The sequence below is a fragment of the Emiliania huxleyi genome, assembly GCF_000372725.1.
Source record: "Emiliania huxleyi CCMP1516 unplaced genomic scaffold EMIHUscaffold_250, whole genome shotgun sequence".
NCBI classification, from domain to species: domain Eukaryota; phylum Haptophyta; order Isochrysidales; family Noelaerhabdaceae; genus Emiliania; species Emiliania huxleyi.
In genome coordinates, this window is record NW_005200169.1 from 29377 (window position 1) to 43781 (window position 14405).

The window sequence follows — 14405 nt, forward strand, 5'->3', positions numbered from 1 at the left end:
CCAGGGGGGGGGGGGGGGGGAGCGCAGGCCAGCCGCCCTGCCAGGCCGATGATCTCGCGCTGAGGCGGGCGGGTTCCGCGACTTCTCTCCCTCACTTGCTCTTCCGTGCTTCCGAGGGGTTTGGGCCGGGGTAGCGCCAAGGTCAATTGGGCGATGCACTCGGATCATGTGGACAGGTGCGTGTCTCAATCACACTTGGCCCCCCTCGCAGGGGGCCGCTCAGGTCAATGAGAACAGTTCACTCGTCATCGTGCCGCTGGTGGGGGGTGCACAGGCGGGAGGCGTGCGGCCGGGCCGGCGGCACCTCAGCGACGCAGTCCTTCCGCAGCGCCTTTAGGCTCATCGACCCGCCCGCGCTCGTCAGCTCCTTTGCGACGATCTTCTTCCACTTGACGGGCTTCTTGCCCGCGCCTACAGGGCGAGGGTCGGGACACGTCCGCCACGCGCACTGGCAAGCGGCTCCCCCCACTCCTCGCGCCTCCGCCGCCGCCCGCCTCTTCCTCGCGCGGCCGCTTGCGCTCCCCGCCCGCTGCGCCCGCCGCGCCGTCGCCGTCCGCCGCGCCCGCCGCGCCATCCGCGCCGTCCGCGCCGTCCGCCGTGCCGCCCTTCTTCCTCTTCTTCTTCTTCTCCGCCTCCGCCGCACCCTCCGCCTCACCCTCCGCCGCCGCCGCCTTCTCCGCCTTGGCCGCCTTCTTGGCCGCTTTCCTCGCCGCCTTCTCCTCCTTCTCACTCCCGCCCTTGCCCGTCGCATCCACCTCCGGGCCCTTTGCTGCAGGCACCGCCGCCGCCGCCGCAGGAGCAGGAGCAGGAGCAGGAGCAGCAGGAGCGGTGGCGGCAGCAGTGGGCGCTGGCGCGGCCGCGGCCGACTCGATCAGAGCCCAGAGCTTCTCGGCGATGCCCTCGCGGTCCGCCTTGAGGTTGAGCGAGTTTTTCGCAAAATTGACGAACTTAGCCTTTTTGCGCGGCAGGTTGTCGTACTGCGTCAGCCGGTCGACGTACGACTTGAGGCCGGCGCTAGCTGCAGGCGCCGCCTCGAGGGCGGCAAGAACACTCTCCATCCAGCTCTGCTGCTTCTTCTCGCCCTTGTTCTCCTTGGGCACGTAGAACTTGCCCTCGTATCGCTGCGCCTCTGACATGCACGACGTGTGCTCTTTGTACGCCTCTCCCTCGAAGCGCGCGCCGCAATCCATGCAGCAGAACACCCACGCGTTGGGGTGTTTGCGCATGTGCGCCTCCACCTTTGGCTTCTTGATGCACTCGTTGGTTGTCTCGCAGATGAAGAACACCATGGGTGTGCAGCGACGCTCTCGCGCGGGCGGCAGGAGCACCAACAGAGAGCAGACGACAGAGAGCCTCGTAACCCTCGCTGCGCGAGTTTTTCTTTCTGTCTCGTTCAATTTTTAGCGGATTGCTTTTCCTTGGCCTTTTTCCCGTGGCATCGTGGCATCTCTTCTGTTGAGACGTGCGCTCAACGACCCGCGACGGAGCTTCCGAGAGGGGGCGGGCGCTGGCGCCATTCCGCTGCTCCAACCGAGCGCTGGCGCTTCCAGCTGTCCCCGCTCCTCTCCTCGCGAGGGCATGCTTCCATCGGCGAGCGAGTCCCTGCTTGGCGCGCCGGCGCTCGCACCCGGCGCTGCCGCCCCGGCCCTCACGCTCAAGGCCGTCACAGCCGGCGTCGTGGTCGGCACGCTCAATGCCTTCCTCCTCCTTTACTACGGCCTCAAGACGGGCGTGTTTCCCGCGCTCAACCTCTCTGCCGGCCTCGGAAGTTACCTGCTGTGCCGCACCTCGGTCCGCCTGTTCGGAGGAACGTTCACCGAGCAGGAGAATGCGGTGGCGCAGACCGCGGCGACGGCGACGGCGAGCCTGGCGGCCCTCGGCTTCAACTCTGGATTGCTGGCCATGTCCATCAAAAGCTACGAGGTGACGGGCGGAGCCAGGCTGGAGGGGAATGCGGTCGGGCCGGGCAACACTGCCGAGCTGACCTTCCCCACCTGCGTGATGTGGTGTGTCGCGGTCGGCCTGTTCGGCTCCTTCGTCGCGTGGCCGCTGAAGGACTCGATGATTGTGCGTCAGCGCCTCACCTATCCAAGCGGCACCTGCGCGGCCCTCATCATCCGCTCGCTGCACGAGACTAGTGGCGAGGCCGCCTCCAACGGCCGCACCTCGCTTCGGGCTTTTGGCCTCGCCTATGCGCTGCAGATGTACCTCTGGTGCTTCGAGGGAATCCAATCCTGGCCCGTCTTTGGCCTTTCCGCCGCCGAGTTTGGCTGGACATTCGATTGGGACGTGTCGCAGCCGGCGCTTGGGATCATGCTCGGCGGCCGTGTCAACTACAGCATCCTCCTGGGCGCGGTACTGGCATACGGCGTCTTCACGCCCTACCTGGTGCAGGTGCGCAGCGGGGACTGCGAGGCGTGGATCGGCGGCAGCGACGAGGCCTGCCCCTACTGGTTTGACGACGAGGCGGCGCCGTCCGTCTACGTCGGCTCGTTCGGCTACATCGTGTTCACTGGCCTCGGTATCATGCTCGCGGACGGCTGCTACTCCATCTGCGAGTTAGTGCGCATGCTAGCACACGAGGCAACCAGCAAGGCGACGCGCCCCGCCGGCCCCGAGCCCTCGGCCGCGACGAAGGCGCTCGACCGGCTCTTCCTTGATGACCGCGCGCTGCCGGCCTGGACGTCGCCGATGGGATACCTGGCCTTTGGGGCGGGCTGCGTAGCCATCATGCAACTCGCCTTCCAAGTCCAGTGGTATCAGACGGTGACCGCCATCGCCATCATCCCCGTGTTTGCCGTCGCAATCATGCAGGCCGTCGGACTGGCCGACTGGAACATGTGCGCTTCCTTCGGGAAGCTGCTCATGTTCGCGTTCGGCGCGTGGAACCGGTCGTCGGGAGAGATTATACCCTCCCTCGCGCTCTGTATGGTCACCATCGGAGGGTGCGGCGCCGCCGCCGACCTCATGTCCGACTTCAAGACGGGGTACATGGTGGGTGCCAAGCCGTCGCAGATGTTTTACGCGCAGCTCATCGGCGCCTCCTTTGGCTGCGTGATCGTGCCCGCCTGTTTCGCCGTCCTGAACGCGGCGTTCGAGATCCCCTCGCTGGACGGCCCGCTCAAGGCCGTCTTTGCGCCCATCTACCGCGTGCTCGCAGTCGTCACCACCACCGGCGGCGGAGAGCTTCCGCGGCACATATTTGCGTGGATGTTTGCGGGCGCGGCGCTCGCGCTCGCCCTTAGCGTGGCCAACGCGCTGCTCGAGGCGCGCGGGTGGCGCGAGACGCACCCCGCCCTAACCAGCCTCGTGCCGCTGCCCATGTGCGTGGGCATCGGCATGCTGATCCCCGCGGCCTCATCGATGGAGATGGCTCTCGGCGGACTGGTTGCCGCCTGGCTGGAGCGGCGCAGCCCCAGCCTGGCGAGCCGGAGACCGTTTGTGGCCGCGGGGCTCATCGCGGGAGGCGGGCTGGCGGCGCTCACACAGGTGATCATCAAGCTCGCCGGAGGCACGCCCCCGATGGTGGTGCACTTTGGAGCGTTCCAAAAGCCGGTGATGCTCTGACCGCGGTGTCTCGTGAGAGCGAGAGAGAAGAGTGTTGAAATGTGTCACCCAGACGTTAGCGAGAAATCGAACTCATCTCTTCTTTTTTTTCAACACGCGCTCACACGAGGGGCCATATATGCCATCATGCCACAGCTCCGACCTCCGGCGTCCACGCACCGGAGGTAGAGGCTTAGTCCTTAGAGCTCGAGAGCGCGATGTATAGAGCTCCCGCTCACTCATCGCTCTCCTCGAGTCGCGCTCTCTCTCAAAGACTACCCCGCCCACGTCGCCCCGAGACCGACCAAGGGAGGATGGGAGGACGGCACGCCGCCACCACACGAGAGGTTCAAAATTCTTCTTCTTCGCGATACAGTTGTACAGACATAGGAATTCAGCTCGCGCGAATCTTCCTCTTAAGGTGCCTCGGGCCAGTTGGGGGGCCAAACCCTGCCCACCCCCTAGAGCTCCAAGTAAGGCCCAGGTGTGGCCTAGGGCATCAGACCGGGGACCAAGAGGAGTCCAGTCTGAGCCATAGAGCCCATGTCCTTGCCCCCGAAGGTCGCGTTCAAATGCCCGGAACGGACGTTACACGACCGGGGCTGTGAGGCGCCTCTGGCTCTGCAGCTGGTGGTGCTGGTGGTGCTGCTCCATGTGCTGCTCCTGTCTCTATGTCACCGTTTCGTGGGGCCGACGTGCGCGGTGGCCTTCCTCGGCCCATCCTGGCAGCGCCTCGGCTGGTGCTCTCCTTCTCGCTGAAGGTGCTGCTGTTTTGCGCTCATTGTGTGGCTGCGCGGTTCGTTGCTCCCGGGGACCAGAGACCGGTGGTGACCCACCGGTTCGGTACGACCCGCAGCCTACTCCTACTACCGCGCGCGCGCACGCGCGGGCCGCCGCGGGCGCGGGCGGGGCGAGCGAGCGCACCATTGTCTCGGTTGGTCGTACGGCGGATCTTGGAGCCTTGGAGCACTTGGGACAACGATTTCTCGTTTTCCTGAAGAGTCTGCTCGCGCGCTGTCAGAAGCTCAGAAGCGCTGAGCTGACACTGACGCTCTAGCATGGCCTCGCGACGGCAACAGCAGATGCGAAGGGGCCAGGCGTGCTGCGCCGCCGCACGCCTTCGCGCCCACACCTTTTTTGCGGTGCTCTGCACCGCAGCGCGGCAGGGCGGCAACACTCGAGCAGAGTGTACACAAGCACTGAGACAGTCGCTCTCCCTCTGCCAGATGCCCGAGCCTGGCCACAAGGACGACACCGCGACGCGCGCGGTGGCCGACTTCCTGCGCAACGAGAAGGGCAGCGGCCTCCGCACCAAGGAGGCCGTGCAGTACGAAAAGGCGCGGGATCGCTCACTGCCGCTGCCGCTGCCGTCGTGCAGGCCCAGCGCTCACCGCCCCTCCTCGGCGCTCGTGTCCGCAGCGCGTCGAGTACTTCAAGGGCGCCAAGCTCATCGACGCCCTCGTCGGCCCAAAGTACACGGGCAAGGTTGCAAAGGAGTCTCCAGTCAAGTCTCGCGCCGAGGCGGCAAAGATTGGCCAGACGCTGCTCAGCCAGGCGCGCCGTTAGCGAGCAGGAGGGAGAGACAGGCAGCGTGCGCGTCGGATGCGTCCATGGTCCCGGTGGCATGCGTTCCGGCGAGCCAGCGGCGCGAGGGAGAGGGACGACCTCTCTCAAGCGTGTGCTCCGCCTCTCTGCCCCGCCCCGCAGGGGTACTTCCACCGCTCTCAGCGCGTGGCGCACGCGCATTCGCGGCGGTGGGAGCTTGAGATGACGAACGGCCCCTTCGAGGAGGACGGGCTGTACACGTGGGTGTACGAGGGCTCCAAGACGAAGCTCTACCTGCTGACGGGGCTGCTGCTGCTTGGTGCGCCGAGACGCTGCCTGCCCGGACTGTGACCAGTGAAGACGCGCAGCGCTTCACACTCTCCCGGCTGTGAGCAGGCGCGCTGGGGATGTGCATGATCCAGGCGGGCGTGCGGCCGCCTGTCACTCCCATCCTCTTCGCTCTCCTCTTCCTCGCCGTCGCTGCCCTCACCACCGCCGCCTCTCGCCGCCGCCGCCGCCGCTCTCCTCAACGCTGCCTCTCGCTCCTCTCCACTCGCCGACCGCTCTCCTCATGGCCGCACCGCATGGCATCTCGCCACCGCCCTCACACTTCGCTGCCACCCTTACCGCCGCCGTCGCCGCCGCCGCCCTTACCAACGCCGCCCTCGCCACCGCCCGCACCGCCACCGCCCGCACCGCCACCGCCCGCACCGCCACCGCCCTGCCGCAGATCTGGCCCCTCTGGATGAAGATCGGGGTGTGGTGGTGCAGCGTGACCTTCCTCACCACCTTTGGCGTGCTCTGCGTCGTTCGGCTCGGCCTCTTCATCCTGATGTGGATCGTCGGCTTCCGCGGCATCTGGTCCGAGACACCTCCGAGACACCTCCCGCGCCTCCCTCGCCGGCTCACGCTCCGTGCTACGTCCCACACTCCCGCCGTCGCTGCGCAGCTCGGGCCCCACTACGCGCCGCCCACTGCAGCCTCCTTGAGATGCCCCGGACGCGTCCCGCCAGGCTGTTTCCGAACCTGTTTGACGACAACCAGACATTTGCGGGCAGGCAGTGACTCGCCCTCAAGCTTGCCTCTCTCCTCCCTCTGCCTCTCTCCTCCCTCTGCCGCCATTCTCCTCCGGCCGTCGCTCCGTGTCTCGAGTGGAGCATGCGTGCAGCATCGCGTGCAGACCCAGCGCCTCACCTCGCCCCACCCCGGCCCGCCAGCTTCATGCCCATCATGGGCAAGGGCGACCCGATCATCATCTACGAGGACAGCGACGAGGAGTACAACGAGTACATGCGCAAAAAGTCGAAAAAGAAGGGCGACGACTCCAAGGGCGAGACACAGCCGAGATATAGCCGAGATAAGCCGAGATCATGGGCAGACGACGACTCCAAGGGCGGAGGGCGGAGCGACAGCGAGCGCTTTTGGTCGGAGCCTGCCCTGAAGTCTCTCGCAACCTCCCCGTAGGGGAGGAGACCAAGAATGGCAAGCGTGTGGTGCGCAAGAAGGAGAGCGAGGCGACGGACGAGCCGTCGTGGCAGTGAGCTTTAGCCGAGATGTAGCCGAGATGTGGCCGATGTGTAACCGAGGCGGTGGGGGTCTTGTGTTTCCTCGGAGGCTGCGGCGCCGCTCGTAGAGCGGCCATACTTCCGCGCCCCGGCTGCAGCCCGCCTCGCCTCGCCTCGTCCCGACAGGTTTGGGATGGTGAACATCTTCATCATCTTTGGGCTGGGCGGGCTCTGGTGTATGTCGATGGGCTTTTTCGACGGCGAGAACGTGCCCGATTTCGTCGCCAAGCGCGACGACCTGCAGTACTACTTCAAGGGCTTAGCTGCGCCCGAGGTTGCAAACGAGACGGCCGACGGCGACGGCCGCGACCCCTTCGCGGCGCCAGAGGAGGACGGCAGGGGACGGTTCTGACGCTGTCCTCCCACGCGCCCTCGTCGCTTCTCTCTCCCCTCTCGCCACCTCACAGCTCTAGACCTCACGTCTCGCACTAGCCGCGGCCCTTTTTGCAGGCGCGCCTCGCCGCTCTTATCTCCGCCATATCATGCGCCCCTTTTGACCGGGGCCGCGGCGCCGCGCTCTAGCCGTTAGCCATGTGTGGGAGCACACCGCGCCGGTGTTCGGTGGGAGGTTTGTGTACAAAGTCGAGTGTACCGTCGGTGCAACGGTCGGGGGCGTCGCTCGGGGCTCGGGCCCGACCCCGGGCTGGCGGGCGCGCCCGTGAGCGGTGAGCCGTGTGGGTGTGCGCGTGTGTGGGCCACACGCGCGCCGCTCCGGCTGCCCCAGCCGGTGCAGCTGGCAGCTCGCCGGAAACTCAGGAGCTCTCTGCTGTCCTGTGCAGTCTCTTCTCCTGTAAGCTGTATATCCTCACGCCCTCGATAGAGAGACCGCCGTATCGCGTATCGCGTATGGAGCTTGGACTTTGGAGTGGAAGCATGCCACCACGACGCACGAGCCGCGATAACACTCGAAGTACCGTCCAATCGAGCCGTCCCCTCTTTTACATACATAAATAAGGCTAGGGGTGAGAGAGATTTTTAGCAATACCAAATTGTTTGTTTAGGGGTGCGCCTCCGCCACGCGTGCGTACTGGCGTGAATCAGGAGGTCTCCTTTATTGAAGTGGAGGCTGGTTCGGACGCCGCGACGCGCCCGCTCAAGCGTCTTGCCAGCCAGTGCCACCGACCGAACTCCGCTCTCCGGCCCGGCGCGCTTCACGCTTCACGCGGGACTTCGGTGCGGGCCGACCCCACAGTGATTCACTGTCAGATTCCACACACAGCTCATAGGGGCGGCGCGACGGTAGACGACGGTTGACCGAACGGTTTTTTGGCCATTTTAAATACAGCTCGCTTTGCTGCCACGTGGAGCAGGCGACTGACGGTTACCTCACGGCGGGCAGGGCCGGGAGAGCTCGGAGCTCGCCTTTCGTTTGGAGCCGCCATGTCCATGATGTCGCCACCGAGCCTCGTCCGCAGACTCTCCCCGGGCGGGTCTCCGTCTCCCATGCTTCCTATATGCCAGCCTCGAGCCGAGCAGCGGGACAGGAGGTGGTCGCTTCTCCGAGCAGCGGTCGTCATGGCCGTGCTTGTGCTATGCGTCACGACTGCAGGCAGGTACAATGGGGACGAGAGATTGACCGTGCCGGTCGATCGCTCGCTCAACAAAGAGGGTCGAAGGATCTTTGAGGAGGAGCAGAGGGCCACAGCGTCCGAGCAGACTGCGCATGATCCGTCGCCGGTCGCAACATCCTGCGCCGACAAACGACACGAGTGCCCGCGCTGGGCAGCTCTCGGCGAGTGTGATGCTAACCCGCATTACATGCACCATTCGTGCTCCAGGGCGTGCGGGCGATGCGCCCAAGAGGCCTCGTGAGGCCTGTGGCTCCGAGTGTGCGAGGTTCAGAGGGAAGCTGTCCGGGTGGGTTCGAACGAAGCACTCATGAGAAACGGGGGTCATGGACGTGATATGTAGGATCTGGATTGCATGGGATTCATCCCCGTGACGTCGACTGGTGTCTGTCTCAGTGCTTGTGCACACTCTGCTCGAGTGTTAGGGCCGCCCTGCCGCGCTGCGGTGCACAGAGCACCGCAAAAAAGGTGTGGGCGCGAAGGCGTGCGGCGGCGCAGCACGCCTGGCCCCTTCGCATCTGCTGTTGCCGTCGCGAGGCCATGCTAGAGCGTCAGTGTCAGCTCAGCGCTTCTGAGCTTCTGACAGCGCGCGAGCAGACTCTTCAGGAAAACGAGAAATAGTTCTCCCTGTTTGCCGTGGATGCCGGATAGCGTGCGAAATCCAGAGCTCGGCAACCTTGCATTCACGTTTTGTTTAATAACTGCGTATTGCAAGAACGCAGCCGGGAAAGCCCCCAGCCCCACACAGGCCTTGGTTACCCCGACACGCTAAGCACCTCTCACGTACGTGCGCCTCACGTCAAGTCGTCAGCGGCGCTCAAAACTCAAATGCTCAATCACTAAGGTAAATTTCTCCACACACACAAAGTGGTGGGGCAAGGAGGGGCGACCCTCGGCCTCGCATCTCCACACCCGGACACGGGCAGCTGCCAGCGTGCCAGGAGCCCCACACGGCATTCACGTGTACGGACCGGTAACGCTATCGTACTTTGAGATTATACAGCGCGTAGTGTGTCAAAACAGGGAAGCAACCAACAACAAAAGAATTCGCCCGACGCGCCCCACGGCCAGCGCGTCCACGGACCACGCCGAGGCGCATAAGGAAATGCCTATGGAGTGTGAGCACATACAATGCTGCATGCAGTGCTGGCGATTTACTGGTATAGCCCCCCAGAACAATCAAACACTCTACGGCCAAAACAATCAAATGGTGGTAATATTTACCACGACTTCTGAAGCAAAATCTGACTAAAATCTGAGAAATCGGCAAAATACCGGGTATTTCCCAGGTATACCCGGATTTCCCCAGGTATACCCGCAAAATACCCGGTATTTTGCCAATTTGGCTGAATTTGGCCGCAAACCAGCCTCAGACTCGGCTCAGATCCCGAAAATTTGATGATTCCACGGAGTTTCGTAATTTACCATACCACTCTCTGCTCATACCATACCACTCCCTAGGAGAATCAAATAAGTGGTAAATACCACTCATTTACCAGTAAATCGCCAGCACTGGCTGCATGACGGCATGTGCCACACCGATCATGCCCCCTGCGCGAGCGGGGCAGGGTGCGCGCGGCCTGGCGCGCCGCCCCACACACTGATGAGGGAGGGTGGGGTGAGATAGATAGAGGATGGGAGATGGAGAGCACTCTGGTGTCTGGAGCACGGCGTGTTGAGCCGTGGTGTGTAGATGTAGAGCGCTGGAGAGCGCTGTAGAGCTGTAGAGGGGTCCCGTACCATGGAATCGACCCTCATTCCAGTGCAACAGTGCAACAGCTCATGAACTGCTGTTACGGGAACGGGCTTTCTCGTTAAGTATATAGGGGACCCTGCGCCTGCCCCTGCCGCCTTGCCACGAACGACCGACGCGGAGCAGCTCCTTCCTGCCCCCCCCCCCCCCCCTCCCCTGCCTATGATGGTTGAGTTCGTTCGTCCGTTGGTTTGGTTAATTCGAGGCGTCTCCGTACCGCGGCGTTCATCCTCGGCCCCCCCCTCTCTAACGAGACTTCGAGTAGAGTTTGACTTCTATGAGTATTCCAAACCGACCGTTACCCAATTAGCAATTTCGGCGTCAGAGGGGCCGTGAGACAGCCGAGCCGTGAGACAGCCGAGCCGGCCGGACCAACACTTGGGTCGCATGTTAACCTCAGCCTCGCCACCTGTCCCAATTTATCCGAAAGCTGGTGGGGTAAAGCGGCGGAGGAGGTATGACGGCGCCTTCAAGCTGAAGGTCGTTCAGCAAGCGCTCAAACGACCGCTGGGCTGCCGGGTCAAGCCCACCTGCCGCGAATTTCCTGGAGTCGATCCGGTACGAGATGCCTTCCCGTCCTCCTGCCGTCATCCCCCGCTTAGCCCCCCCCCCCCCCCCCTCTCCCCGGGCAGGTTCAACTACGCAAGTGGATCAAGGCCTTTGAAGCGAGCAAATCTCCGCCCCCGCCACACCCTGCCCGGGCCGTGGGCATTGGGGGCTGCTTGCCGAGCAGCGCCGGCTGCACGCTCGAGAAGTGTAGCGAGCTGCACACGGTTCCATTCCCGACCACCATCGGCATTCCTCTTTTTTTCTTCATGGGCATCAACACGCCAGGAGCACGTCACTATGGCTGGCAGATCACCCCCGCTGTCGCTGACTGGGGGCTTCCCCGCTCGATGGCAGCACCTGTCCCGCCCATGCCCTCGTCGCAGCCAGCGCCGCCGTCTGCGCCGCTGCAGCCGCCGCCGCCGCCGCCGCCGCCGCCAAAAAGTCCGCCGATGGTAACCACGCACGCGACGAGTTTGGAGGCGGCAGCGGCAGCGGTGATGCTCACTCTATCTGCCTGAGCACGGAGCGCACGGCCCCGGCCGCCGCCCGGGGGCGGAGCACGGAACACCAACGCCGAGGACCGGTGGACTAGATATGAAGATATGAGAGAAACACATCGCGTCGTGCGCGCGCGTGCGTCGCGGGATCTGCAATTGCGTGTGTGTGTGTGGCATCTCGTCGTCGGGCTCTGCTGTTCGCACGTCTCTCCAAGTCCAGCGCGAGCGCAGCGCCAGGCTCTAAGTGCGCCAGAGCCGTAGCGTACTCATGTCTCTCCAAGTCCAGCGCGAGCGCAGCGCCAGGCTCTAAATGCGCCAGAGCCGTAGAGCGCGTGTAACACTCTCACACATGTCCATGGTATTGGTATGAAAAACACTCTCGCGGCTGATATCGACCGCTCCGCTGCACCCTCGTGCCTCGTCACCCGCGCCACCCATGGATGCCACCCTTTCCACATTTTTTTAGTACATGTAAACTGCCGCTGTCCCGGCGGCACCACGCCGCGACCAGTTCTGTGGCAGCCAGAGCTCGCATTGCTGCCAGCGGCTCCGGTCGGGGATGATTTGCGTGTTGTACGGCTGCGCCAAGATCCCGCGCTGCACGAGGCGGCACCGGTTCTTGACCATGCGCGGCTGCAAGTCGCGGTTGTCGAACGAGCACGGCTTGTGGTGGCAGTAGGCCGCGATGGTTGCGTGCGGCGTCCACAGCCGCTCCGCGAGGACCGACGCGCGCAGCCACAGCTTCTGGTCGAGGAAGAGCTCGTCGGCAACCTCGCCCCACAAGCAAGCCTCCGCACCGAGCACGCGCGACTCCTCCTCCGCGCTCAGCCCGGGCGGCACCAGCTGCGCGTTGATCACCTCCTCCCACACGGTCGCTCTCCCGCCGGTAGAGTAGCCGCCGTCAAAGTAGAAGCCCGATGAGCGGACCGCGCGTCCGCCGGACCGCACGACCGCCGCCATCTCTGCCCTACCGGCCTCGTCCCACCGGCCCCACTCCTGCGCGATAGCGGTGCGCGGGAGGGGCGGGCCGCGCCCGTGCGCCGACGCGTTGTGCACGCGCCGAAAGGCGTCGGCCCACGTCTGCACCTCCTTGCCGTGCTCGGCGGCGGCCGCGTGCAGCCTCCTCTCGAAGTGGACGTACACGTCACGCAAGTCGGTCGCGCCTTGCTCCCGCATCCACGCGCGCACCGACGCCTGGCGGACGAGTCGTGGACGCGTCAAAAGACGTGCTGCGGGCGTGCCACTGACTGTCTCGGAATGTGTCGCTCGCCGAGCGGTTGAGGCAACGCACGTCCACCTCGTCGCCTCCAAAGTGCATGACTCGGTCGGGGAAGCGGGCGCCGAACTCTGCGATCAGCTGGCCGAGGAAGCGCCACGTCGCCTGCGGGCAAGGCTCCGAGAAGGGTCACGGCTCCCGCGACCGGCTCGGCGAGCGGAGCGCCACAGCCGCCTCCAGCGTCGGGTCGAGCAGCCAGGCGCGGCCGCCGTAGTCGCCGGCCGGGCCGCGGCCGCACCGCACGAAGAGGTCTGGCCGCGCGAGGGCCCACGAGGAGGCGTGCCCGGGCAAGTCCAGCTCGAGGACGACGCGCACGCCTCGCATGCGCGCGTACTGCACGACCGCTTCCTGGTCCGCCACGCTGTACAAGCCCGCGCTCACGCCCACGGCGGACGCATAGCTGCCGCGCGCGGCGAGCGCGGGGAAGGCTGTGCTACCCATCGGGAAGGCGTCCTCGTCCGAGGCGTGCCAGTGCAGCGTGTTCATCCGGCTGTAGGCGAGCGCGTCGATCTGCCGGAGCAGGGCCGGCACGCTGAGCCAGTGCCGGGCCGTGTCGACCATCACGCCACGGCTCACAAACGCTGGCTTGTCATCGATCTGCCACGGCGCCTTGCGAAGCTCATACCAGCGGTCCGACGGAGAGTACTCGACCAGCTGGGAGAGAGTCTCGAGGCCGCGCAGCGCGCCCCAGACCGTCCTGGCCGACAGGCGGCAGTCCGCGTCGGCGGCCACTCGCAGCGAATAGCTCTCGTCGTCGCCGAGCTGAAAGGAGCCGTCGCTGGAATTGGCCACCGAGACGGAGCAGTCGGTCAGCGTTGTCGCGGCGGTGGCCGGCGAGCTCCCGCTGCCCCACGCAAACATGATGCGCCGGTAGCGCGCGAGCGCTGCGCTGAGCACCTCGGACGGAGCGGTGGCCGCGGCGAGCGTAAAGGCGAAGCGGCCCGGGTCGACGCGGAGAGTGGCGGTGCCGTTTGTGAAGCGGTAGGGCGTTGGAAGGAGTGGATGGACGGCGTCGGGGTCGATCGGCGCCATTTTTTCGAAGCGCCGCTTTTTATGGAAGTGTACTTGTTTGTTGTCACTTGTAGAGTGTGCGCGCGCGCGCCCTCGCACGACACTGGACTGGCGCGCGCAGTGGCAGAGACACTGGGGTGCACCCGTGTGATAAAAGAATTTCCGCGGATTGGAAAGTAAATCAGAAGGCTCGGAACAGGGCGGACTGGCGCTGCTCTACCACTAACACAGGCAAATGATAAAAGAAGGGAAGGGCGTCCGTGGTATCTCATGAGGTCACTATTGTTCATCGGCGAGGCCCGTCCTCCGCATGCACACGTTCCTGCAGGGCGCCCAGCTCACGCCCCGCCCCGGCCACCACCACGGATCGGCGCAGCACTCCTCGCCGTCGCAGACGCCCTCCGCGGCGTATCCTAGCTCCGCGTACAGCGCGCGCGCCGGCCGGTTCTCCTCGCCGACCAGCAGGAGCAGCTCGTCAAAGCCCCACTCCGCCGCCAGCGCCTCGGCGCGCGCCACCAGTCGGCTGCCGATCCTCTTCCTGCGGAAGTCGGGGAGGACGGCCAGGTTCGAGAGGAGCGGCCTCACCGCCATCGAGCGTCGCTCCTCTCTCCGCATGCTCGAGAGGAGCCGCTCACCGCGCCCGTCCGGCGTGAGGGAGAGGGCCTGCAGGCCGCACACGCCGACGAGGCGGTCGCCGTCCTCGGCAAGCAGCAGGGCAGACCGGCCGACCGCCGAGGGAGCCCGGCGGCTCTCGCCGGCAAAGGCGCGCACGAGGTCCGCCTCGGTCTCGCGAGCCAGCGTCGCCCTCGCCGCCTCCGAGGCCGGCTCAAACATGGTGACGGAGAGGAGCGCGGCGAGCGGCTCGAAGAGCGGCGAGGAGGCGGCGGCGAGCTCGGAGGCTTCTGCCACCCGAATCGCGACGGACTCGCTGAGCTGCGTAGCCTCGCTCCCGCCGGTGCTCTCCAGAGCGATTGGCGGCGCCGCCCGCGGCGGCGCCGGAGGTACCAATATGGCGCCCACCGCCGGGCACAGCCACACGAACAGCAGCATAGACGCGCCAGGCTGCGGAGGCGATCTTGTCCGCATGGTGCGCCC

General features: G+C 65.3%; 4 protein-coding genes across 4 annotated transcripts; 1 reads left to right on the forward strand and 3 right to left on the reverse strand.

The window, feature by feature from the left end:
- Positions 1–238: 238 nt before the first annotated feature.
- Positions 239–1289, reverse strand: EMIHUDRAFT_237390 (hypothetical protein; the record flags this gene model as incomplete). Its single annotated transcript, XM_005777995.1, has 3 exons — positions 239–411; positions 450–478; positions 868–1289. 3 exons carry the CDS (start codon positions 1287–1289, stop codon positions 239–241), a joined length of 624 nt encoding a protein of 207 aa, XP_005778052.1.
- Positions 1290–1578: 289 nt separating this feature from the next.
- EMIHUDRAFT_469110 (hypothetical protein) lies at positions 1579–7252 on the forward strand (the record flags this gene model as incomplete). Its single annotated transcript, XM_005777996.1, has 9 exons — positions 1579–3555; positions 4773–4883; positions 4966–5100; positions 5254–5410; positions 5488–5567; positions 5822–5952; positions 6105–6149; positions 6309–6515; positions 6783–7252. The coding sequence occupies 9 exons, from the start codon at positions 1579–1581 to the stop codon at positions 7006–7008; spliced, it is 3069 nt and encodes a 1022-aa protein (XP_005778053.1). The 3' UTR covers positions 7009–7252.
- A 4233-nt stretch (positions 7253–11485) lies between these two features.
- EMIHUDRAFT_237396 (hypothetical protein) lies at positions 11486–13331 on the reverse strand (the record flags this gene model as incomplete). Its single annotated transcript, XM_005777997.1, has 3 exons — positions 11486–12217; positions 12315–12404; positions 12543–13331. 3 exons carry the CDS (start codon positions 13329–13331, stop codon positions 11486–11488), a joined length of 1611 nt encoding a protein of 536 aa, XP_005778054.1.
- Positions 13332–13589: 258 nt separating this feature from the next.
- On the reverse strand, positions 13590–14396 carry EMIHUDRAFT_237397 (hypothetical protein; the record flags this gene model as incomplete). The annotated part of the gene is made up of 2 exons (XM_005777998.1): positions 13590–14243; positions 14316–14396. The coding sequence occupies 2 exons, from the start codon at positions 14394–14396 to the stop codon at positions 13590–13592; spliced, it is 735 nt and encodes a 244-aa protein (XP_005778055.1).
- Positions 14397–14405: the final 9 nt, after the last annotated feature.